This window comes from Xyrauchen texanus, chromosome 18 (genome assembly GCF_025860055.1).
Source record: "Xyrauchen texanus isolate HMW12.3.18 chromosome 18, RBS_HiC_50CHRs, whole genome shotgun sequence".
Lineage (NCBI taxonomy): Eukaryota > Metazoa > Chordata > Actinopteri > Cypriniformes > Catostomidae > Xyrauchen > Xyrauchen texanus.
The window spans coordinates 31,987,469-32,012,750 of record NC_068293.1 but is presented as its reverse complement, the minus strand read 5'-3'; the positions used below and the strand labels follow the sequence as shown (position 1 = coordinate 32,012,750).

Genomic DNA, 25,282 nt, shown 5'->3' with positions numbered 1-25,282 from the left:
TTTTACCCCTACTGGCCGAAATCGGTATTATTTTTCAAAATTACATTATTTTTTTGTAATAGCATTGTCCATCAGGGAGACAGAGACATCAAACCAGTGTCATTCAGTAGAGGAGGACAGGGGACAACTTTCACAACTTCTCTTTTTACCCCTACTGGCCGAAATCGGTATTGCAAGTCAAAATTAACATTCTTTTTTGTAATAGCCTTGTCCATTAGGGAGACAGAGACATCAAACCAGTTTCATTCAGTAGAGGAGGACAGGGGACAACTTTCACAACCTCTCATTTTACCTCTACTGGCCGAAATCGGTATTGCTTTTCAAAATTACATTCTTTTCTTGTAATAGCTTTGTCCATCAGGGAGACAGAGACATCAAACCAGTATCATTCAGTAGAGGAGGACAGGGGACAACTTTCACAACTTCTCTTTTTACCCCTACTGGCCGAAATCGGTATTGCAAGTCAAAATTAACATTCTTTTTTGTAATAGCCTTGTCCATTAGGGAGACAGAGACATCAAACCAGTGTCATTCAGTAGAGGAGGACAGGGGACAACTTTCACAACCTCTCCTTTTACCCCTACTGGCCGAAATCGGTATTATTTTTCAAAATTACATTATTTTTTTGTAATAGCATTGTCCATCAGGGAGACAGAGACATCAAACCAGTGTCATTCAGTAGAGGAGGACAGGGGACAACTTTCACAACCTCTCATTTACCCCTACTGGCCGAAATCGGTATTGCAAGTCAAAATTAACATTCTTTTTTTGTAATAGCCTTGTCCATTAGGGAGACAGAGACATCAAACCAGTGTCATTCAGTAGAGGAGGACAGGGGACAACTTTCACAAACTCTCATTTTACCCCTACTGTCCAAAATGGGTATTGCTTGTCAAAATTACATTCTTTTTTGTAATAGCTTTGTCCATCAGGGAGACAGAGACATCAAACCAGTGTCATTCAGTAGAGGAGGACAGGAGACAACTTTCACAACATCTCTTTTTACCCCTACTGGCCGAAATCGGTATTGCTTTTCAAAATTACATTCTTTTTTGTAATAGCTTTGTCCATCAGGGAGACAGAGACATCAAACCAGTGTCATTCAGTAGAGGAGGACAGGAGACAACTTTCACAACATCTCTTTTTACCCCTACTGGCCAAAATGGGTATTGCTTTTCAAAATTACATCCTTTTCTTGTAATAGCTTTGTCCACCAGGGAGACAGAGACATCAAACCAGTATCAATCAGTAGAGGAGGACAGGGGACAACTTTCACAACATCTCTTTTTACCCCTACTGGCCAAAATGGGTATTGTTTGTCAAAATTACATTCTTTTTTTGTAATAGCTTTGTCCATCAGGGAGACAGAGACATCAAACCAGTGTCATTCAGTAGAGGAGGACAGGGGACAACTTTCACAACATCTCTTTTTACCCCTACTGGCCAAAATGGGTATTGTTTGTCAAAATTACATTCTTTTTTTGTAATAGCTTTGTCCATCAGGGAGACAGAGACATCAAACCAGTGTCATTCAGTAGAGGAGGACAGGGGACAACTTTCACAACATCTCTTTTTCCCCTACTGGCCAAAATGGGTATTGCTTGTCAAAATTACATTCTTTTTTTGTAATAGCTTTGTCCATCAGGGAGACAGAGACATCAAACCAGTGTCATTCTGTTGAGGAGGACAGGGGACAACTTTCACAACCTCTCATTTTACCCCTACTGGCCGAAATCGGTATTGCAAGTCAAAATTAACATTCTTTTTTGTAATAGCCTTGTCCATCAGGGAGACAGAGACATCAAACCAGTATCATTCAGTAGAGGAGGACAGGGGACAACTTTCACAACATCTCCTTTTAACCCTACTGTCCAAAATGGGTATTGCTTGTCAAAATTACATACTTTTTTTGTAATAGTTTTGTCCATCAGGGAGACAGAGACATCAAACCAGTGTCATTCAGTAGAGGAGGACAGGAGACAACTTTCACAACCTCTCATTTTACCCCTACTGGCCGAAATCGGTATTGCAAGTCAAAATTAACATTCTTTTTTGTAATAGCCTTGTCCATTAGGGAGACAGAGACATCAAACCAGTATCATTCAGTAGAGGAGGACAGGGGACAACTTTCACAACTTCTCTTTTTACCCCTACTGGCCGAAATCGGTATTGCAAGTCAAAATTAACATTCTTTTTTGTAATAGCTTTGTCCATCAGGGAGACAGAGACATCAAACCAGTATCATTCAGTAGAGGAGGACAGGGGACAACTTTCACAACTTCTCTTTTTACCCCTACTGGCCGAAATCGGTATTGCAAGTCAAAATTAACATTCTTTTTTGTAATAGCCTTGTCCATTAGGGAGACAGAGACATCAAACCAGTGTCATTCAGTAGAGGAGGACAGGGGACAACTTTCACAACCTCTCCTTTTACCCCTACTGGCCGAAATCGGTATTATTTTTCAAAATTACATTATTTTTTGTAATAGCATTGTCCATCAGGGAGACAGAGACATCAAACCAGTGTCATTCAGTAGAGGAGGACAGGGGACAACTTTCACAACCTCTCATTTACCCCTACTGGCCGAAATCGGTATTGCAAGTCAAAATTAACATTCTTTTTTTGTAATAGCCTTGTCCATTAGGGAGACAGAGACATCAAACCAGTATCATTCAGTAGAGGAGGACAGGGGACAACTTTCACAACCTCTCATTTTACCCCTACTGTCCAAAATGGGTATTGCTTGTCAAAATTACATACTTTTTTTGTAATAGTTTTGTCCATCAGGGAGACAGAGACATCAAACCAGTATCATTCAGTAGAGGAGGACAGGAGACAACTTTCACAACATCTCTTTTTACCCCTACTGGCCGAAATCGGTATTGCTTTTCAAAATTACATTCTTTTTTGTAATAGCTTTGTCCATCAGGGAGACAGAGACATCAAACCAGTGTCATTCTGTTGAGGAGGACAGGGGACAACTTTCACAACCTCTCTTTTTACCCCTACTGGCCGAAATCGGTATTGCAAGTCAAAATTAACATTCTTTTTTGTAATAGCCTTGTTCATCAGGGAGACAGAGACATCAAACCAGTATCATTCAGTAGAGGAGGACAGGGGACAACTTTCACAACATCTCCTTTTACCCCTACTGTCCAAAATGGGTATTGCTTGTCAAAATTACATACTTTTTTTGTAATAGTTTTGTCCATCAGGGAGACAGAGACATCAAACCAGTGTCATTCAGTAGAGGAGGACAGGAGACAACTTTCACAACCTCTCATTTTACCCCTACTGGCCGAAATCGGTATTGCAAGTCAAAATTAACATTCTTTTTTGTAATAGCCTTGTCCATTAGGGAGACAGAGACATCAAACCAGTATCATTCAGTAGAGGAGGACAGGGGACAACTTTCACAACTTCTCTTTTTACCCCTACTGGCCGAAATCGGTATTGCAAGTCAAAATTAACATTCTTTTTTGTAATAGCTTTGTCCATCAGGGAGACAGAGACATCAAACCAGTATCATTCAGTAGAGGAGGACAGGGGACAACTTTCACAACTTCTCTTTTTACCCCTACTGGCCGAAATCGGTATTGCAAGTCAAAATTAACATTCTTTTTTGTAATAGCCTTGTCCATTAGGGAGACAGAGACATCAAACCAGTGTCATTCAGTAGAGGAGGACAGGGGACAACTTTCACAACCTCTCCTTTTACCCCTACTGGCCGAAATCGGTATTATTTTTCAAAATTACATTATTTTTTTGTAATAGCATTGTCCATCAGGGAGACAGAGACATCAAACCAGTGTCATTCAGTAGAGGAGGACAGGAGACAACTTTCACAATATCTCTTTTTACCCCTACTGGCCGAAATCGGTATTGCAAGTCAAAATTAACATTCTTTTTTGTAATAGCCTTGTTCATCAGGGAGACAGAGACATCAAACCAGTATCATTCAGTAGAGGAGGACAGGGGACAACTTTCACAACATCTCCTTTTACCCCTACTGTCCAAAATGGGTATTGCTTGTCAAAATTACATACTTTTTTTGTAATAGTTTTGTCCATCAGGGAGACAGAGACATCAAACCAGTGTCATTCAGTAGAGGAGGACAGGAGACAACTTTCACAACCTCTCATTTTACCCCTACTGGCCGAAATCGGTATTGCAAGTCAAAATTAACATTCTTTTTTGTAATAGCCTTGTCCATTAGGGAGACAGAGACATCAAACCAGTATCATTCAGTAGAGGAGGACAGGGGACAACTTTCACAACTTCTCTTTTTACCCCTACTGGCCGAAATCGGTATTGCAAGTCAAAATTAACATTCTTTTTTGTAATAGCTTTGTCCATCAGGGAGACAGAGACATCAAACCAGTATCATTCAGTAGAGGAGGACAGGGGACAACTTTCACAACTTCTCTTTTTACCCCTACTGGCCGAAATCGGTATTGCAAGTCAAAATTAACATTCTTTTTTGTAATAGCCTTGTCCATTAGGGAGACAGAGACATCAAACCAGTGTCATTCAGTAGAGGAGGACAGGGGACAACTTTCACAACCTCTCCTTTTACCCCTACTGGCCGAAATCGGTATTATTTTTCAAAATTACATTATTTTTTTGTAATAGCATTGTCCATCAGGGAGACAGAGACATCAAACCAGTGTCATTCAGTAGAGGAGGACAGGAGACAACTTTCACAATATCTCTTTTTACCCCTACTGGCCAAAATGGGTATTGCTTTTCAAAATAACATCCTTTTCTTGTAATAGCTTTGTCCACCAGGGAGACAGAGACATCAAACCAGTATCATTCAGTAGAGGAGGACAGGGGACAACTTTCACAACATCTCTTTTTACCCCTACTGGCCAAAATGGGTATTGTTTGTCAAAATTACATCCTTTTTTGTAATAGCTTTGTCCATCAGGGAGACAGAGACATCAAACCAGTATCATTCAGTAGAGGAGGACAGGGGACAACTTTCACAACATCTCTTTTTACCCCTACTGGCCAAAATGGGTATTGCTTGTCAAAATTACATTCTTTTTTTGTAATAGCTTTGTCCATCAGGGAGACAGAGACATCAAACCAGTGTCATTCAGTAGAGGAGGACAGGGGACAACTTTCACAACATCTCTTTTTACTCCTACTCGCCAAAATGGGTATTGTTTGTCAAAATTACATTCTTTTTTTGTAATAGCTTTGTCCATCAGGGAGACAGAGACATCAAACCAGTATCATTCAGTAGAGGAGGACAGGGGACAACTTTCACAACCTCTGACCCGGCCCCTGTCCTGTGGCCTCCTCCCAGGCCTCCTGACCCGGCCCCTGTCCTGTGGCCTCCTCCCAGGGCCCCTGACCCTGTTCCTGACCTGTGGCCTCCTCCTAGGCCTCCTGACCCGGCCCCTATCCTGTGGCCTCCTCCCAGGGCCCCTGACCCAGTCCCTGTCCTGTGGCCTCCTCCCAGGCCTCCTGACCCTGTTCCCGTCCTGTGGCCTCCTCCCAGGCCTCCTGACCAAGTCCCTGTCCTGCGGCCTCCTACCAGGCCTCCTGACCCTGTTCCAGTCCTGTGGCCTCCTCCCAGGCCTCCTGACCCGGTCCCTGTTCTGTGGCCTCTTCCCAGGCCCCCTGAACCGGTCCCTGCCCTGTGGCCAGCTCCCAGGCCTCCTGAACTGGTCCCTGCCCTGTGGCCAGCTCCCAGGCCTCCTGAACTTGTCCTTGCCCTTTGTGCCCCCCAGGACTTCCTGCCTGCCTTCTGTGCCCCCTTGGACTTCCTGCCTGCCCTCTGTGCCCCTTTGGACTTCCTGTTTGCCCCTTGTGCTCCCTTGGTCTGTCTGTTTGCCCCCCTTCTCTCCTTGGATGATTTTTTGTTTTTTCTTGGAGTATTCCCTTTTTCTTTTTTCTGAGGAGCGTCTGGAAGCCGCTCCTTTGAGGGAGCTATGTCACATTCCCCTGTTTTCTGCCCTGTGTTCTGTGTCTCACTAGTCTATTGTTTAGAACTACATTTCCCACAATCCACCTGCCGTCATCACTGCCATTTTGTGTCATTGTTCACACCTGTTTATCATTTGTAATCATCCTGTCCTTGTGTATTTATACCCTGGTTCTTTGTTGTGTCTTTGTCAATCCTTGAATGTTGTTAGCCTGGTGTGTTTACCCTGCCCGTGTTTTTCTAGTCTTATGTTTTTTCCCTATTGAGGGTTTTTCCTTTGTGTTTGTTTGGTTGCTTTATCAATAAAATAATTCTGCACTTAGATCCGCTCTCCTCGTCTGCCTTCGCTGCCTTCATTTCAGTAACAATACTATACACCGAGTTCCTGCTATCCCTCTGCTGCATGCTGTTGGATTCTACGGCGCACAACAGCAGCTGTGCATTCCTGCCCCTGAGGCATCGATAGTGCAGAATAATAAAGATCTCTCATGAGTTCTTTTTTTTATAAAAGAGTGATTTTATTTAAAAGAGTAATTTCCTCTAAAAGAGCAAAACACAGCGGCATTGAACGTCCTTTTAAGGACGCGTCTTTATAAAGATGCCTTTCCGCCCCTGTGTTGTTCCTGGATGCGGTAGAGTGCTCTCCACTTCAGACGGCCACAGGCGTTGCCTCATGTGTCTGGGTAGCGATCACACCGAGGCTGCGTTTGTGGATGGTTCATGTTCTCACTGCGAGAACATGACCATGACAACGTTGCGATCGCGGCTTGCTTACAACCGTGAGCAAGCCACTCCAGCTGCCCCCCCCGTGTTGCTCCTTCTTCACACGGGATTGAGGACGATGCGGCTGGCGATGGAGGCGATTTGGGGATGGCAGCGGGTGCAGCTCCGCCCGGGTACACCCGCACCCCAGCACGCTCGTTGATTCCCGTCCGTGCTCGAGGTGGCAGCGACTCGCCTCACAGCCAGTCTGCCGACCCTTTTGCGATGGAAGCAGATGAGCTCGCCGCGCCATCGGAGGGCGTGGTATCTGATGCTGAGGACTCCCCTGGGCTGCCGCTTTCGGGCCTGCATGCCCAGGCTGAGGCCAACGCACAGATGACCGACATGCTTTCCCGGGCAGCCAACAGCGTGGGCTTGGACTGGAACCCTCCATCCTCCCCACAGCCATCACGGCTGGACGACTGGTCCCTGGGGTCTGGGCGCCCGCTCACAGCCTCGCCGGATGCGCCGCTTCTGCCCTCCTGCAGGTCCACCAAGCCAAGGCAATATGCAACATGCACAGGGGTTGCCCTGACCCCAAAACACTGCAGGAACTGCGCTCAAAGACCGACCTTGCCCTGAGAGCGACAAAGGTCACAGCGCAATCGCTTCGGAAGGCGATGGCCACGCTAGTGGTCCAGGAACATCAACTGTGGCTGAACATGGCCGAGATGCATGAAGCCGACAAGACTCGCTTCCTCAACGCCCCTGTCTCCCAGTTCGGCCTCTTCGGCAACACCGTCGAGGACTTTGCCCAGCAGTTGTCCACGGTAAAGAAGCAGACGGAGGCCATCTCTCACATCATGCCTCACCGCAAGCCAGCCGCCACGGCCCATGCCCCGTCTGCTCACCGAGGGCATCCTCCCGCGGCCAGAAGACAAGCTCCTGCTCCGCCTCAACCCGGGCCCAGCTCTCAGCCCCAGCGTCGAGCAAACCGCGGGAAGTGCACGCCCCTGTCTCACGGACCCCCTCGAGGACCCGGAAGGCTCCCAGGCGCTCCTGAGACAACGCACCCAGAGCCCAAGGCGTTAGCTCCGGAGGTGGTAAGACCGCTCCGTCCCCGGTGGAGGGCCGGAAGGACAATCCTTTGTTTTTCCATTTGACGCACCCCTTAACAGGGGCTGCGGTACCCAAATTCTCAATAAAAGAGCTATTTCCTTCATCTCTGGGGCACATGGCCCTCAAATTCCGTTCTCACGGCACTCTGCTTTCAGGCCTCAACAGTCCCGGCTCCATGGGCGCGGTGTCCCCGCCTTCAGCCTCACGACTGTTCCCCAAAGACGAGTCCAGAGGACGCCAGCATCAGACCTCCTCCTCAGTCACGAACCCGCCCCCTGCCGGGTGCGCGGAGCAACATGCCCATTCCCTGCACGAAGAAATCGCCTCCCTTCTATTAAGGGACGTGATAGAGCCTGTCCCTCCAACTGAAACGAAGAAGGGTTTCTACAGCCCTTACTTTGTTGTACCCAAGAAAGGCGGCGACTTACGACCGATCTTGGACCTCGCGAGTTTTCAATCAGACCTTGTCCAAACTCCCCGTTCAAAATGCTCACCCAGAAACAAATTCTATCTGGCGTCCGGCATCTAGATTGGTTCGCAGCGGTAGACCTGAAGGACGCGTACTTCCACGTCTCAATTTTCCCTCGACATCGACCCTTCCTGCGGTTCGCGTTCGACAGCCAGGCGTATCAGTACAAAGTCCTCCCCTTCGGCCTGTCTCTGTCCCTCGCGTCTTCACGAAAGTCGCAGAGGCAGCTCCTGCCCCGCTCCGAGAAGCCGGCATACGCATACTCAATTACCTCGACGACTGGCTCATACTGGCCCACTCCCGAGAGTTACTATGCGCACACAGAGACCAGGTGCTCAGCCACCTCAGCCGTTTGGGGCTTCAGGTCAACTGGGAAAAGAGCAAGCTCTCCCGGTCCAGAGCATCTCTTTTCTCGGTCTGGAGTTAGACTCAGTCTCAATGACACGAGCATGGCGCCGCGGCACGCACAACTTCTGCCTGCCGCCAAACCTTCAAACCCTGGACAGACCTCTGCTTTATAAGGGCAGGAGTACCCTTGCAGCAGGTGTCCCGACGCATTCTGGTCACAAACGACGCCTCCAAATTGGGTTGGGGCGTGCGTGTGCAATGGGTGCGCAGCCGCAGGATGGTGGAACCGAGGACCGCTGCGCTGGCACATCAACTGCCTAGAGCTGCTGGCTGTTTTTCTGGCCCTGCATAAGTTTCTTCCAAACACGTCCTAGTCAGGACAGACAGCACCACGGTCATAGCCTACATAAACCACCAAGGCGGAGTATGCTCCCTCCACATGTCACAGCTCTCCTGTCGACTCCTCCTTTGGAGTCAGCAGCGACTGAAGTCACTGCGCGCCACTCACATCCCGGCAACCTCAATGTGATAGCGGACGCGCTGTCAAGACAAAGCTTGCCTGGCGGAGAGTGGAGGCTCCACCCCAGTCGGTCCAGCTGATTTGGGACCGGTTCGGCAAGGCTCAGGTAGACCTGTTTGCCTCCCAAGAAACCTCCCACTGCCCGCTCTGGTATGCCCGGACAGAGGCTCCCCTCGGGGCAGGCAGCGTTGGCACACAGCTGGCCTTCGGGGCTGCGCAAGTACGCATTTCCCCCAGTGAGCCTTCTTGCACAGGTGCTATGCAAGGTCAGGGAGGACGAGGAGCAAGTCATTCTGGTAGCCCCTTACTGGCCCACCCGGACTTGGTTTTCGGACCCGGCGAATTCCCCTGAGGAAGGACCTTCTTTCTCAGGGACGGGGCACGCTCTGGCACCCGCACCCAGACCTCTGGAACCTCCACGTCTGGCCCTTGGATGGGATCGCGGAAGATCTAGCCGGCCTACCTTCGACCATCATAGATACAATCAATCAAGCCAGAGCCCCTCTACCAGGCATATTTACTTTCTAAAGTGACATCTGTTTGCGGACTGGTGTTCTTCCCGAGCCGAAGAGCCGCAGAAGTGCGCAGTTAGGTCAGTGCTCGTGTTTCTTCAGGAGAGGCTGGAGAGGAGGCTGTCCCCTCCACCCTCAAGGTGTACGTTGCCGCGGCCCACCACGACACGGTAGGCGGCAAGTCTCTTTGTAAGCACGACTTAATCGTCAGGTTCCTAAAAGGTGCCCGGAGGATAACTCCCTCCCGGCCTAACCTGTTCCCCTCCTGGGATTTCTCGGTCATCCTTACGGGACTCCAGAGACCCCCTTCGAGCCGCTTGACTCTGTTGGACTCAGGGCCCTCTCTTTCAAGACCGTCCTGCTGATCGCGCTCACTTCCATCAAGAGGTTCGGGGACCTGCATGCATTCTCTGTTAGCGACGCTTGCCTGGAGTTCGGTCCGGCAGACACTTTCGTGAACCTAAGACCGCGACCGGGCTATGTGCCCAAGGTTCCTACCACACCCTTCAGGGATCAGGTGGTGAACCTGCAAGCGCTGCCCGGGAGGAGGTAGATCCAGTCCTTTCACTGCTGTGGCCAGTACGTGCTTTACGGATTTATCTGGACCGCACACAGAGAGCACCAGATGCTCTGAGCAGCTCTTCGTCTGCTTTGGGGGACAGCAGAAAGGGAACGCTGTCTCCAAGCAGAGACTTCGGCCACTGGGTTGTCGATGCCATTTCCCTGGCTTATCACACCCAGTCCGTGCCCCCTTGCGGGTCCAAGCCCACTCCACCAGGAGTGTTGTGTCCTCATGGGCACTGGCTAGGGGCACTGCCCTAGCAGACATTTGTAGAGCAGCGGGCTGGGCAACACCTAACACTTTTGCGAGATTCTACAATCTCCGAGTTGAGTCAGTATCGTCCCGTGTTTTCTCTGGTACCGAGCCCGTGAGAACTCGGTAGCACGCCCACGATCTGACCGGGTGCCTAGCGCCTTTCCCCTAACCAGGGGAAACAGTGCGCCTTCATTCCCATGAGATCCCAGGTTTGGGACACTGGTTGATTCCTCCCTAGCCCTCGTGGGTCACAGTTCAGCGGAGGAACTCGCCGACCCAAGCCACTGCGTGGTACCGCAAGCTACCCTGTACTGGTATAGGTGCTCCACAGGTAAGGCCTCCTTCGGACTCCCCCTGTGTGTAACACCACGGTTCTGTCCCCTCTGGCGAGCGGACTCCCATGTTTCCCTTAGGCAGTCATGGCTGCCTCGGTTGCCGTGCTGTATGTTCCCCCCTCTATGAGACTGGATCCACCACCGCAACAACTTTTCCACATAGGCCCTAAGTCAGGTCTCTGATGGTTTTGCCACTTAAACTTGCCTCCCCTCTCGGGTAGGTGAGGCCTCCACAGGGTCTTCTCCGCCCTGAATAAGGGCTAAGACCCCCTTCCCTCAATGCGTGTAAGGGCCCCTGCCTTAGTTGCTCTATGCGAGAAACATAGAGAGAAAAGAGGCTCGGCCAGGCTTGGCCAGTTCCCAGGTTGGCGGCCAGCACCTTGTTCCCCCCTCCAGGGTAATGATAAGGAATCCTGATGGCTTAAATGGGGCATTGGGGAAGGGTATGTGCAGCCTGATACAGTTGGTCGTACTGCACGTAAGAATACCTGCTCGCTCCTGTATCAGCAGTTCACGTACACGGCTCAGCGCATGGCACTTTTATAAGTGTACCCCTAGTGTCGCTTCTCTGACACAACGTGGAGAGAGCGACATAAGGGGAACGTCTAGGTTACGTATGTAACCTCCGTTCCCCGATGGAGGGAACGAGGCGTTGTGTCTCCCCTGCCACGTCGCTGAGCAGAGCCACTGTTGTGGCTGGACCATTTCGGCTCCTCAGAAGAATCCTGAATGAACTCCCGTATTTGCGCTGCTTCAATACCCGTATGTCCGGGTGCGGGACATGCAACTCTCATTGGCCTTTTTTCATAGTTCAGAGGTGAATATCGAGCTCAAGAGAGACCCCTAGTGTCGCTTCTCTGACACAACGTCTCGTTCCCTCCATCGGGGAACGGAGGTTACATACGTAACCTAGACGTTAATTCACATTTCATATATTTCATTAGGTACATTGTTAATATATTAAGAAGAGGATATATACACCTACTGATTTTTTTCTTATCAATGTAATTAGAATAGCAAGATTATTTTAATTACATTTATTTAATTAGCTAATATATCAAGAGTTTGATCACTTTTTAATGCTTTTTTTAATGTGAGATCCGCAAAGTGTTATCCCTTCAGAATAGTTGAAAATCTAAAAACTTTAAAGGACATTAACTGCACTACAACTAAATGGTCCTTAAAATGGTTACAAATGCATGAATCATAGACATAAAACCATATATTGGCACATTGAAGGGATTATTTTGAAAATATATTTGATAATATATATTATGTTTTTATGTGTATGCAAATACAAGTAAAGGTACATGTAAAAGGAAAAATAGATCCAAATTCTCCTGAGATAACGTTAAAATACATCAGTTAGGTTTAGTGGTAGAGTTAGGGATAGGGGAAAGAACATACTCTGTACAGTATAAAACTCCCATTAATATATTAACAATGTAGAGGATACAATATATAAACTACAATTTAACTATAAACTAAAGCGCATACTGTATGTCAAGAACGTACTAACCATAAGTAACTGTCATAGTTCTCCATGAGCTAATGTACAGTGAGAATTATTTACTTAAGTTGTCAACAAACATTATCTTAGTCTTTACATATGACCTAATTAAAATATTTATATTCTACCCTGAAAAGGATCTCACTATTTGTATATAGTAATCTATTTATACATTAACAGTTAAGAGACCACAATATATAAACCATTAATTTACTTTAAAATTTGCAATTGATTTGGATGCACTTTTTAACTATATATACTTATCTATCCATCTATCTATCTATCTATCTATCTATCTATCTATCTATCTATCTGTCTATCTGTCTATCTGTCTACCTGTCTGTTAAAAATCAGAACAGTTAAAATAGAGCACTGATTTGTGAAAAATGTAATTACAGTGTTCAACCCCAAGGATCACTGCTCCTTTTGTGGACAAGAGTCTCCTGTTGGACATGTGGGTCTGAACACATGGGTTTGTGTCATTTTCTATGTACATTTTCTTATTAAATTTGGTATTAGACATACATCTCAATTTTTAAATTAAATAAAAGCACTTACATAATTAGTATGCAGATAATTATGTAATTAGTATGCAGTTAACTTTGAAATAACATTATAGCAAATGTTATTTTGCTATAATGTTATAGCAAAACATTGTACTACATAATAGTAGTACTACATAATAGTACTACTTTTCTATTATGTAAATAAAGATCAAATATTTTAATTATTGTACTGTACATTGTATTACTATTTAATTACATGTTTTCAAGTTAAAAATAATATTATTATTATTCATGTAGTATGAAAAAAAATTACAAAAGTTTATTTGTAACTTATTATGTTATATGTAATATAAAAGTATTTAAGTTTAATTTTCACAATATTCCCTCACCAGATTCAGTGCAGCAACTGTGAAAGGTGGTACCACTCTGTCTGTGTCAACATTCCAAAAAGAGACATTCGAAAATTTAAGAAAATGCTGTGGTTGTGTGTATTGTGTAGTTAAAAACTACACAATCGTTTGAAATTGTAACTGTAAAAAGATCATTTTTACTCTTTTATGTTTTATGTTGTGTGATCAGTTTTGTTTAATCTCCTCCTATGTCTTTGCATAAACACAATTTCTGTAAAAATGGCTTTTGTTGTGACAATTTTTGGGGTGAAATCTCTGAACTTTTTAACAACATAAGGTACATTTTTAATATGCAATTCCATATCAAGTCAAGTGTCCTTTATTTATACATCACTTTTTACAAATTCTGCATTGTTTGTCAATTTTTCTCGTTGATATAAATCAATGATCATATAGTAATATAAATAAGTTACAGTTTGTACAAAAACACCAGTTGTGGTAAAATGAGAGGTTGTGAAAGTTGTCCCCTGTCCTCCTCTACTGAATGAGACTGGTTTGATGTCTCTGTCTCCCTGATGGACAAGGCTATTACAAAAAAAGAACAGGGAGTGAATGATCAGGGAGTGAATGACACTCCCTGATGGACAAAGCTATTACAAGAAAAGAATGTAATTTTGAAAAGCAATACCGATTTCGGCCAGTAGGGGTAAAATGAGAGGTTGTGAAAGTTGTCCCCTGTCCTCCTCTACTGAATGACACTGGTTTGATGTCTCTGTCTCCCTGATGGACAAAGCTATTACAAAAAAAGAATGTAATTTTGACAAGCAATACCCATTTTGGCCAGTAGGGGTAAAAGGAGATGTTGTGAAAGTTGTCCCCTGTCCTCCTCTACTGAATGACACTGGTTTGATGTCTCTGTCTCCCTGATGGACAAGGCTATTACAAAAAAAGAATGTAATTTTGACAAGCAATACCCATTTTGGCCAGTAGGGGTAAAAGAGAGGTTGTGAAAGTTGTCCCCTGTCCTCCTCTACTGAATGACACTGGTTTGATGTCTCTGTCTCCCTGATGGACAAAGCTATTACAAAAAAAGAATGTAATTTTGACAAGCAATACCCATTTTGGCCAGTAGGGGTAAAAGAGAGGTTGTGAAAGTTGTCTCCTGTCCTCCTCTACTGAATGACACTGGTTTGATGTCTCTGTCTCCCTGATGGACAAAGCTATTACAAAAAAGAATGTAATTTTGACAAGCAATACCCATTTTGGCCAGTAGGGGTAAAAGGAGATGTTGTGAAAGTTGTCCCCTGTCCTCCTCTACTGAATGACACTGGTTTGATGTCTCTGTCTCCCTGATGGACAAGGCTATTACAAAAAAAGAATGTAATTTTGACAAGCAATACCCATTTTGGCCAGTAGGGGTAAAAAGAGAGGTTGTGAAAGTTGTCCCCTGTCCTCCTCTACTGAATGACACTGGTTTGATGTCTCTGTCTCCCTGATGGACAAAGCTATTACAAAAAAAGAATGTAATTTTGACAAGCAATACCCATTTTGGCCAGTAGGGGTAAAAAGAGAGGTTGTGAAAGTTGTCCCCTGTCCTCCTCTACTGAATGACACTGGTTTGATGTCTCTGTCTCCCTGATGGACAAAGCTATTACAAAAAAAGAATGTAATTTTGACAAGCAATACCCATTTTGGCCAGTAGGGGTAAAAGGAGATGTTGTGAAAGTTGTCCCCTGTCCTCCTCTACTGAATGACACTGGTTTGATATCTCTGTCTCCCTGATGGACAAGGCTATTACAAAAAAAGAATGTAATTTTGACAAGCAATACCGATTTTGGCCAGTAGGGGTAAAATGAGAGGTTGTGAAAATTGTCCCCTGTCCTCCTCTACTGAATGACACTGGTTTGATGTCTCTGTCTCCCTGATGGACAATAATATTAAAAGAATTAATGTTAATTTTGACTTGCAATGCCGATTTCGGCCAGTAGGGATAAAATGAGAGGTTGTGAAAGTTGTCCCCTGTCCTCCTCTACTGAATGACACTGGTTTGATGTCTCTGTCTCCCTGATGGACAAAGCTATTACAAAAAAGAATGTAATTTTGACAAGCAATACCCATTTTGGCCAGTAGGGGTAAAAAGAGAGGTTGTGAAAGTTGTCCCCTGTCCTCCTCTACTGAATGACACTGGTTTGATGTCTCTGTCTCCCTGATGGACAAAGCTATTACAAAAAAGAATGTAATTTTGACAAGCAATACCCATTTTGGCCAGTAGGGGTAAAAAGAGAGGTTGTGAAAGTTGTCTCCTGTCCTCCTCTACTGAATGACACTGGTTTGATGTCTCTGTCTCCCTGATGGACAAAGCTATTACAAAAAAAGAATGTAATTTTGACAAGCAATACCCATTTTGGCCAGTAGGGGTAAAAGGAGATGTTGTGAAAGTTGTCCCCTGTCCTCCTCTACTGAATGACACTGGTTTGATGTCTCTGTCTCCCTAATGGACAAGGCTATTACAAAAAAGAATGTTAATTTTGACTTGCAATACCGATTTCGGCCAGTAGGGGTAAAAAGAGAAGTTGTGAAAGTTGTCCCCTGTCCTCCTCTACTGAATGACACTGGTCTGATGTCTCTGTCTCCCTGATGGACAATGCTATTACAAAAAAAGAATGTAATTTTGAAAAGTAATACCGATTTCGGCCAGTAGGGGTAAAAGGAGAGGTTGTGAAAGTTGTCCCCTGTCCTCCTCTACTGAATGACACTGGTTTGATGTCTCTGTCTCCCTGATGGACAAGGCTATTACAAAAAAAGAATGTAATTTTGACAAGCAATACCGATTTTGGCCAGTAGGGGTAAAATGAGAGGTTGTGAAAATTGTCCCCTGTCCTCCTCTACTGAATGACACTGGTTTGATGTCTCTGTCTCCCTGATGGACAATAATATTAAAAGAATTAATGTTAATTTTGACTTGCAATGCCGATTTCGGCCAGTAGGGATAAAATGAGAGGTTGTGAAAGTTGTCCCCTGTCCTCCTCTACTGAATGACACTGGTTTGATGTCTCTGTCTCCCTGATGGACAAAGCTATTACAAAAAAAGAATGTAATTTTGACAAGCAATACCCATTTTGGCCAGTAGGGGTAAAAGGAGATGTTGTGAAAGTTGTCCCCTGTCCTCCTCTACTGAATGACACTGGTTTGATGTCTCTGTCTCCCTGATGGACAAGGCTATTACAAAAAAAGAATGTAATTTTGACAAGCAATACCCATTTTGGCCAGTAGGGGTAAAAAGAGATGTTGTGAAAGTTGTCCCCTGTCCTCCTCTACTGAATGACACTGGTTTGATGTCTCTGTCTCCCTGATGGACAAAGCTATTACAAAAAAAGAATGTAATTTTGACAAGCAATACCCATTTTGGCCAGTAGGGGTAAAAAGAGAGGTTGTGAAAGTTGTCCCCTGTCCTCCTCTACTGAATGACACTGGTTTGATGTCTCTGTCTCCCTGATGGACAAAGCTATTACAAAAAAAGAATGTAATTTTGACAAGCAATACCCATTTTGGCCAGTAGGGGTAAAAGGAGATGTTGTGAAAGTTGTCCCCTGTCCTCCTCTACTGAATGACACTGGTTTGATGTCTCTGTCTCCCTAATGGACAAGGCTATTACAAAAAAGAATGTTAATTTTGACTTGCAATACCGATTTCGGCCAGTAGGGGTAAAATGAGAGGTTGTGAAAGTTGTCCCCTGTCCTCCTCTACTGAATGACACTGGTTTGATGTCTCTGTCTCCCTGATGGACAATGCTATTACAAAAAAAGAATGTAATTTTGACAAGTAATACCGATTTCGGCCAGTAGGGGTAAAAGGAGAGGTTGTGAAAGTTGTCCCCTGTCCTCCTCTACTGAATGACACTGGTTTGATGTCTCTGTCTCCCTGATGGACAAGGCTATTACAAAAAAAGAATGTAATTTTGACTAGCAATACCGATTTCGGCCAGTAGGGGTAAAATGAGAGGTTGTGAAAATTGTCCCCTGTCCTCCTCTACTGAATGACACTGGTTTGATGTCTCTGTCTCCCTGATGGACAATACTATTAAAAGAATTAATGTTAATTTTGACTTGCAATGCCGATTTCGGCCAGTAGGGATAAAATGAGAGGTTGTGAAAGTTGTCCCCTGTCCTCCTCTACTGAATGACACTGGTTTGATGTCTCTGTCTCCCTGATGGACAAAGCTATTACAAAAAAGAATGTAATTTTGACAAGCAATACCGATTTCGGCCAGTAGGGGTAAAATGAGAGGTTGTGAAAGTTGTCCCCTGTCCTCCTCTACTGAATGACACTGGTTTGATGTCTCTGTCTCCCTGATGGACAAAGCTATTACAAAAAAGAATGTAATTTTGACAAGCAATACCCATTTTGGCCAGTAGGGGTAAAAGAGATGTTGTGAAAGTTGTCCCCTGTCCTCCTCTACTGAATGACACTGGTTTGATGTCTCTGTCTCCCTGATGGACAAAGCTATTACAAAAAAAGAATGTAATTTTGACAAGCAATACCCATTTTGGACAGTAGGGGTAAAAGGAGATGTTGTGAAAGTTGTCCCCTGTCCTCCTCTACTGAATGACACTGGTTTGATGTCTCTGTCTCCCTGATGGACAAAGCTATTACAAGAAAATAATGTAATTTTGAAAAGCAATACCGATTTTGGCCAGTAGGGGTAAAATGAGAGGTTGTGAAAGTTGTCCCCTGTCCTCCTCTACTGAATGATACTGGTTTGATGTCTCTGTCTCCCTGATGGACAAAGCTATTACAAAAAAAGAATGTAATTTTGACAAGCAATACCGATTTTGGCCAGTAGGGGTAAAATGAGAGGTTGTGAAAGTTGTCCCCTGTCCTCCTCTACTGAATGACACTGGTTTGATGTCTCTGTCTCCCTGATGGACAAAGCTATTACAAAAAAAAGAATGTAATTTTGACAAGCAATACCCATTTTGGACAGTAGGGGTAAAAGGAGATGTTGTGAAAGTTGTCCCCTGTCCTCCTCTACTGAATGACACTGGTTTGATGTCTCTGTCTCCCTGATGGACAAAGCCATTACAAAAAAAAGAATGTAATTTTGACAAGCAATACCCATTTTGGACAGTAGGGGTAAAAGGAGAGGTTGTGAAAGTTGTCCCCTGTCCTCCTCTACTGAATGAGACTGGTTTGATGTCTCTGTCTCCCTGATGGACAAGGCTATTACAAAAAAAGAATGTAATTTTGACAAGCAATACCGATTTCGGCCAGTAGGGGTAAAAAGAGATGTTGTGAAAGTTGTCCCCTGTCGTCCTCTACTGAATGAGACTGGTTTGATGTGTCTGTCTCCCTGATGGACAAAGCTATTACAAAAAAAGAATGTTAACATGGACTTGCAATACCCATTTCGGCCAGTAGGGGTAAAAGGAGATGTTGTGAAAGTTGTCCCCTGTCCTCCTCGACTGAACGACACTGGTTTGATGTCTGTCTCCCTGATGGACAAAGCTATTATCAAATGAATACCCTTTTCCATAAGAAAGGGCAAAACAAGGCTGAGAAAGATGCTCACTGAAGCCTTCTATCGAACTGCACTGGTCTCATTTCAACGGGCCCTTTAAAATAAACAAGCTATTACAAAAACACACCCTCTGCGTTATAGTTAGAAACGAAGAAAAAGTGCACTTTCCACACGGTCCCTTAACTCGCATCTCTGTCAAGAGCGAGCTTCTCCGGCGTAATTCACATTGCGGCGGCTTTTGTAGGGCAGTGTTTATTATATAGAACGAAAATACTGAAGATTAAACTTGTGCAACATTGTTAGCTTTGCCTTTTTAGCAGCAATACGGTTTATTTTTTTAGGGGGGAAGTAATTTTGGAGGTATTGGCATTTTCCGGTGAATGTGTGGGGAATATCGAAAACAAAACTAACTTTACTCCGCTGGGATGGAGAGGTTGAAACCATTGCCTACTCTAGAGTGCACCGCTTTGGACAAAACAAAAAGGGGCGCCGTCCGGTGGTGGCCAAATTTGTGGACCTTAAAAAGAAACTTGTCGTAATGGGAAGAGGAAAGGAGCTTAAAGGGTCCAAATTTTCCATCAGTGACCAATTCCCCGTAGAGATAGTAAAGCGGAGGAAGCTCCTATATCCCATAATGGCGGAGGCAAGAAAGAACAATAAAAAAAACTAGGCTGTCGATTGACAAGCTCGATGGTCGTTTATACAAAGACAAACAAATAACATACTGGTTATATGGGGAGATGAGCGGTGCAACGGGTGGTCCCAAGGTAAATAACGGCGTTCCGTGATGACGTCATTGAGGCAATGTTGTCATGGGAACATAAAGTGTCAGAACTTGAGCGGTTCTTTGGATTTTCAGGTTTTTAGTTCGTTATTTTCTATACAATGTGAGCAAGTTATTGTTAAATGTTTTTTGGGTTTAATGCTGGTGATAGGAATTTAATTTAGGTTATTAGTTGGGAGAAGGGTAGAGTGTGGATGGGAAAGATTAAATTTGAAGATTATGTTTTGTTTGTTCTACAGGTTTATGTATGTTGTGTTGTGTGTGAATGTGTGTGTGTGAGTCGAGAAAAGGTTAGGAATAATTATGTTAATGAAGAGTATTTAAACTATCAAGAGAAATTTGATGGAAAGCTGTAATTTTGGAATCTTGACATATAATTGTAATGGTCTGGCAAATGTCTCCAAACGAAACGAGATCTTTACGTGGCTGAACGACAAGAAAGATATGCATATTATTTGCATGCAAGAAACACATTCAAAATTAGAAAGCGAATTGAGATGGAAGTCAGAAGGGGGAGGAGATATTTATTTTAATCATGGATTTAGTAATAGTAGAGGTGTAATGATTCTATAAAAAAAATGCAGATTACACAATGCATTCTATAAATAAAGATAAAGAAGGTAGATGGATAATAATAGAAGTAACTATCTTAAATTTGCGAATAACTTTAGTTAATAGCCTATATATGCCCCTAATGAGGACAATGCAAGTTTTTTTAATGGAATAAGTGATTGTCTTAATGGAATAAAAAATAATCATATTATAATAACCGGTGATTTTAATACTGTTTAGACATGAGAAAAGATCGTCTTGGGTTAAATAAGTGTAATAATCATCCGCATGCACTCAAAGAAATTCAAGAACTTACGGCATCGTTAGACCTTGTGGACATTTGGAGACTTAAAAACCCAGATACAATAAGGTATACATGGCGCAGAGGGCGGCAAGCTAGTAGAATTGACTACTTTCTCATTTCCTTTTCATTGGTGCCTAAAACCATAAAATGCTATATTTCTGATCGTTTAAGATCAGACCATGCTCTAGTTTGCTTGCAGATAAATAATTCACAATACTCTAAAGGGCGAGGTTATTGGAAATTCAATCAGTCACTTCTGTACGATGATGAGTTTATTACTACAACGAAAAAATTCATCAAAGAATTTTTTGAGAATAATGAAAATTCTTCAAATCCACACAATATTTGGGAAGCTTTTAAATGCTCTTTCAGAGGACATACAATTAAAATGAGCTCATACAAACGAAAAATAAATTTAAAAAAAGAAAAGGAAATTATAGATGAAATAAATGAACTACATATAGCTATAGACAAAAAATATACAGTGGAAAATGAGCTTCGGATAAAAGGAAAACAAGAGGAACTGGAGAGCCTCTATTATGAACGTGTGAGGGGAATTATTGTTAATTCACAGGCGACTTGGATGAACAATGGGGAAAAATGTACAACCCTATTTTTAAAACTGAATCAAAGAAATCAGGCAAAAAAAAATATCATAAGTTTATATAAAAATAATGTTCTGGTAACAAACTCACAAGAAATATTACAGGAAGAAATGGAATATTTCAAAACTCTATACTCTAAAGAGGAAGAACTACAGCATCCAAGTAATGTGATTGAACACGTGACTGAACAGTTCTTCCCTTCAGACAACGTTCCTAAGCTCTCTGCTTCCCAAAAGTTAAGCTGTGAGGGGGAAATAACAGAGCAGGAGTTAGTGGAGGCTATCAATTCTTTTTCACCAGGGAAATCGCCTGGAATTGATGGTATTCCAATTGAAATTTATAAGACTTTTTTTTTAGAAATAAAGAAACCTTTGTTGAACTCATTTAATTATTCATTTCAGAAAGGAACATTATCTAATTCCCAAAGAGAAGGAGTTATATCATTACTGTTAAAGCAAAATCCAAATGGTAAATTTAAAGATCCTATGTATTTAAGAAATTGGAGGCCTTTGACCTTGCTTTGTTGTGATACTAAAATTCTTTCCAAATGCATTGCATTAAGAATGAAAAAAGGAATTGATTGTATTATAGGGAATGAGCAAGTAGGGTTTATAAAAGGAAGCTTTATTGGTGACAATTTGAGACAGATACTTGACACTGTAGATTTTTATAAAGATATTCAACAGCCAGGATTATTATTTATAGCGGATTTTGAAAAGGCCTTTGATAAAGTTAGATGGGAGTTTATTAAGAAATGTCTTCGTTATTTTAATTTTGGAGAGAACTTTATTAAATGGTTTGAAACGCTCTACAAACACACCATCAGTAGAGTTATAAATAATGGGCATTTATCTACAGGATTTCCCCTAACACAAGGGGTTCATCAGGGGTGTCCGTTGTCACCATATCTGTTCCTGATATGTATTGAAATATTAGCAATTAAAATTAGAAAGAATATAGAGATCATAGGTTTGAAGCCTAATGGCATAGAGACAAAACTTACTTACTTAATATATGCTGATGATGCAACCTTTTTTATACAATCAAAACAATCTACTTTGGAAGCCTTGATTACAGATCTAAATATGTTTTCTAAAATATGAGGTTTGAAACCAAATTTTGAGAAGTGCCATATATTGAGAATAGGGACTATAAATGGTACAGATTTTAAGTTAAGTTGTTCGGCCCCTATTAGATGGACAAATGGCTCTGTAGATATTTTAGGTATTCACATATCAGACAATTTCAAAAATATTGTCAAATATAACTACGATAAAAAAATGCAAAAAGTAGATGGAGGAGTAGTTCACTTACATTACAAGGTAGGGTCACATTGATTAACTCATTGGTAATCCCCCAATTTGTTTATTTAATAACGACCCTTCCAACTCCTGACACGTCCTTTGTTAAATGCTTTGAACAAAATATTTTTAAATTTTTATGGAATAGTAAACCAGATAAAATTAAGAGACAATATTTATACAATTCATATGAAAATGGTGGACTAAATCTAAAAAATTTTCAAGCAATGAATAGTTCGATAAAGGCTTCTTGGGTTAATAAAATATATAATCACAGACAATGGCTTACCAGTAAAAGATTATATACATTTTTTTATTTCTTTGGTTCGGATTTATTTCCTTTTTTCAACTAAAATCATTACATATCAAAGAAATATTTCAGAATCAATTAAAAGAACTTTCTCCTTTTTTAAAGACATACTTAAAGAATGGTTGAATTTCCAGTACCATCCTCCTGATACTCCAGATGACATGCAGAATCAGATATTATGGATGAACTCTGAAATTACTATAGGAGACCAACCACTTTTGTGGAATATATGTATTCAAAATGGTTTAATCTTTGTGAATGACTTTTTAGATACATCTGGTCACATTATTTCATTTTATGATTTCTCAATACAATTTAATGAATGTTTGGATTTGTATCGATACAATCAGATTGTTTCAGCAATTCCAATTGGCTGGAAACAAAAAATACAAAATAAACACAAGCAATTGGTTTGTCTCCCAAAAGTACGATGCTGGAAATGGTTACATAATATAAAAATAAATAAAATAATTTACAATTGGAATTTATATTCTGCAGGATTTGCACTTTTTCCTCACAGGGTCTGTCAGTACTGGGAAGATGAAATTAATGTATCAATTCCATGGAAAGAGTATTTTAGATCAGTTTATAACACTACTGTAGATTCATATTCAAGAATATTACAACTAAAAATTTTTTACAAGATAATTGCAACTAAAAAAATGTTATATATATATCACATTGAAAATAATCCATATTGCAGATTTTGTGAGGAAGAAGAGGAAGACCTATGGCATTTATTTTACTTTTGCCCTGTAGTATATAAATTCTGGTCAAGTGTCCAAGTTTGGTTAAAGACGGCTAGAATGGAATTTACCATAACACCTCAAACTATTGTACTTGGTCTTTTTACAGGTAGTTTGCTTGTGATAAATACCATTTTATTAATGGGGAAAGTGTTTATTTTTAAAACAAAAGTATCATCATGCTTGTGTTTAGGTTACTTTAAGAATGTTATAAGGTCGCATCTTCTTTTAGAAAAGATAATAGCAGAAAGTAACAATAAATTAGATGAATATAACAAAAAATGGAATAATATTCTATGTTTATTATAACCTTTTCTCATGTATGTTGTTGGGGTATGAATGTGAGGATGAATGTATAAGCATGCTGTGTCTCTGTAGATTTGGGTCTGTAAATTGTATTTCTTATTAAATAAAGATAAAAAAAAAAAAAAAAAAACACCTTGCGCTGTCACTAAACACACTTTACTGTTTCATATACTGTACATGCATAGGTTTACTTTGACATCAAAATAATTTTACCTGCCATGAAATAATAAATAAATACTTTGACATGCAAAAAACAGTTTGTTGCTTAAAAATCGTACCACTTTTCCCTCACAGCTGTATGTAATTGGCCCTTACAATATACACTCATCTAAAGGATTATTAGGAACACCATACTAATACTGTGTTTGATCCCCTTTCGCCTTCAGAACTGCCTTAATTCTACGTGGCATTGATTCAACAAGGTGCTGAAAGCATTCTTTAGAAATGTTGGCCAATATTGATAGGATAGCATCTTGCAGTTGATGGAGATTTGTGGGATGCACATCCAGGGCACGAAGCTCCCGTTCCACCACATCCCAAAGATGCTCTATTGGGTTGAGATCTGGTGACTGTGGGGGCCATTTTAGTACAGTGAACTCATTGTCATGTTCAAGAATCCAATTTGAAATGATTCGAGCTTTGTGACATGGTGCATTATCCTGCTGGAAGTAGCCATCAGAGGATGGGTACATGGTGGCCATAAAGGGATGGACATGGTCAGAAACAATGCTCAGGTAGGCCGTGGCAGTTAAACGATGCCCAATTGGCACTAAGGGGCCTAAAGTGTGCCATGAAAACATCCCCCACACCATTACACCACCACCAGCAGCCTGCACAGTGGTAACAAGGCATGATGGATCCATGTTCTCATTCTGTTTGCACCAAATTCTGACTCTACCATCTGAATGTCTCAACAGAAATCGAGACTCATCAGACCAGACAACATTTTTCCAGTCTTCAACTGTCCAATTTTGGTGAGCTCTTGCAAATTGTAGCCTCTTTTTCCTATTTGTAGTGGAGATGAGTGGTACCCGGTGGGGTCTTCTGCTGTTGTAGCCCATCCGCCTCAAGGTTGTTCGTGTTGTGGCTTCACAAATGCTTTGCTGCATACCTCGGTTGTAACGAGTGGTTATTTCAGGCAAAGTTGCTCTTCTATCAGCTTGAATCAGTCGGCCCATTCTCCTCTGACCTCTAGCATCAACAAGGCATTTTCGCCCACAGGACTGCCGCATACTGGATGTTTTTCCTTTTCACACCATTCTTTGTAAACCCTAGAAATGGTTGTGCGTGAAAATCCCAGTAACTGAGCAGATTGTGAAATACTCAGACCGGCCGTCTGGCACCAACAACCATGCCACGCTCAAAATTGCTTAAATCACCTTTCTTTCCCATTTTGACATTCAGTTTGGAGTTCAGGAGATTGTCTTGACCAGGACCACACCCCTAAATGCATTGAAGCAACTGCCATGTGATTGGTTGATTAGATAATTGCATTAATGAGAAATTGAACAGGTGTTCCTAATAATCCTTTAGGTGAGTGTATGTGGTCATGTGGCAAAAAATTTAGATTGCTAGATTCAAGTCTTACCCCACTTTCTCATACTCTGAACAAAAATAAATTAAAGGGTTCACCCAAAAATGTATATTCTCTCATGATTTACTCACCCTCATGCCATTTAAGATGGTTATGACTTTCTTCTGCATATATATAGAAGAATATCTCAGCTGAGCT

The 25,282-nt window shown here is 42.4% G+C and overlaps 1 protein-coding gene across 1 annotated transcript in view; it reads left to right on the top strand.

Moving 5' to 3' along the window:
• Positions 1-23,636, top strand: part of LOC127658823 (putative methyltransferase-like protein 21E) — a 24,977-nt gene extending 1,341 nt beyond the window's left edge. Inside the window, exon 4 of the mRNA XM_052148362.1 lies at positions 23,623-23,636. Coding sequence (XP_052004322.1) covers positions 23,623-23,636 — 14 coding nt within the window. The remainder of the gene's footprint in view (positions 1-23,622) is intronic.
• Positions 23,637-25,282: the final 1,646 nt, after the last annotated feature.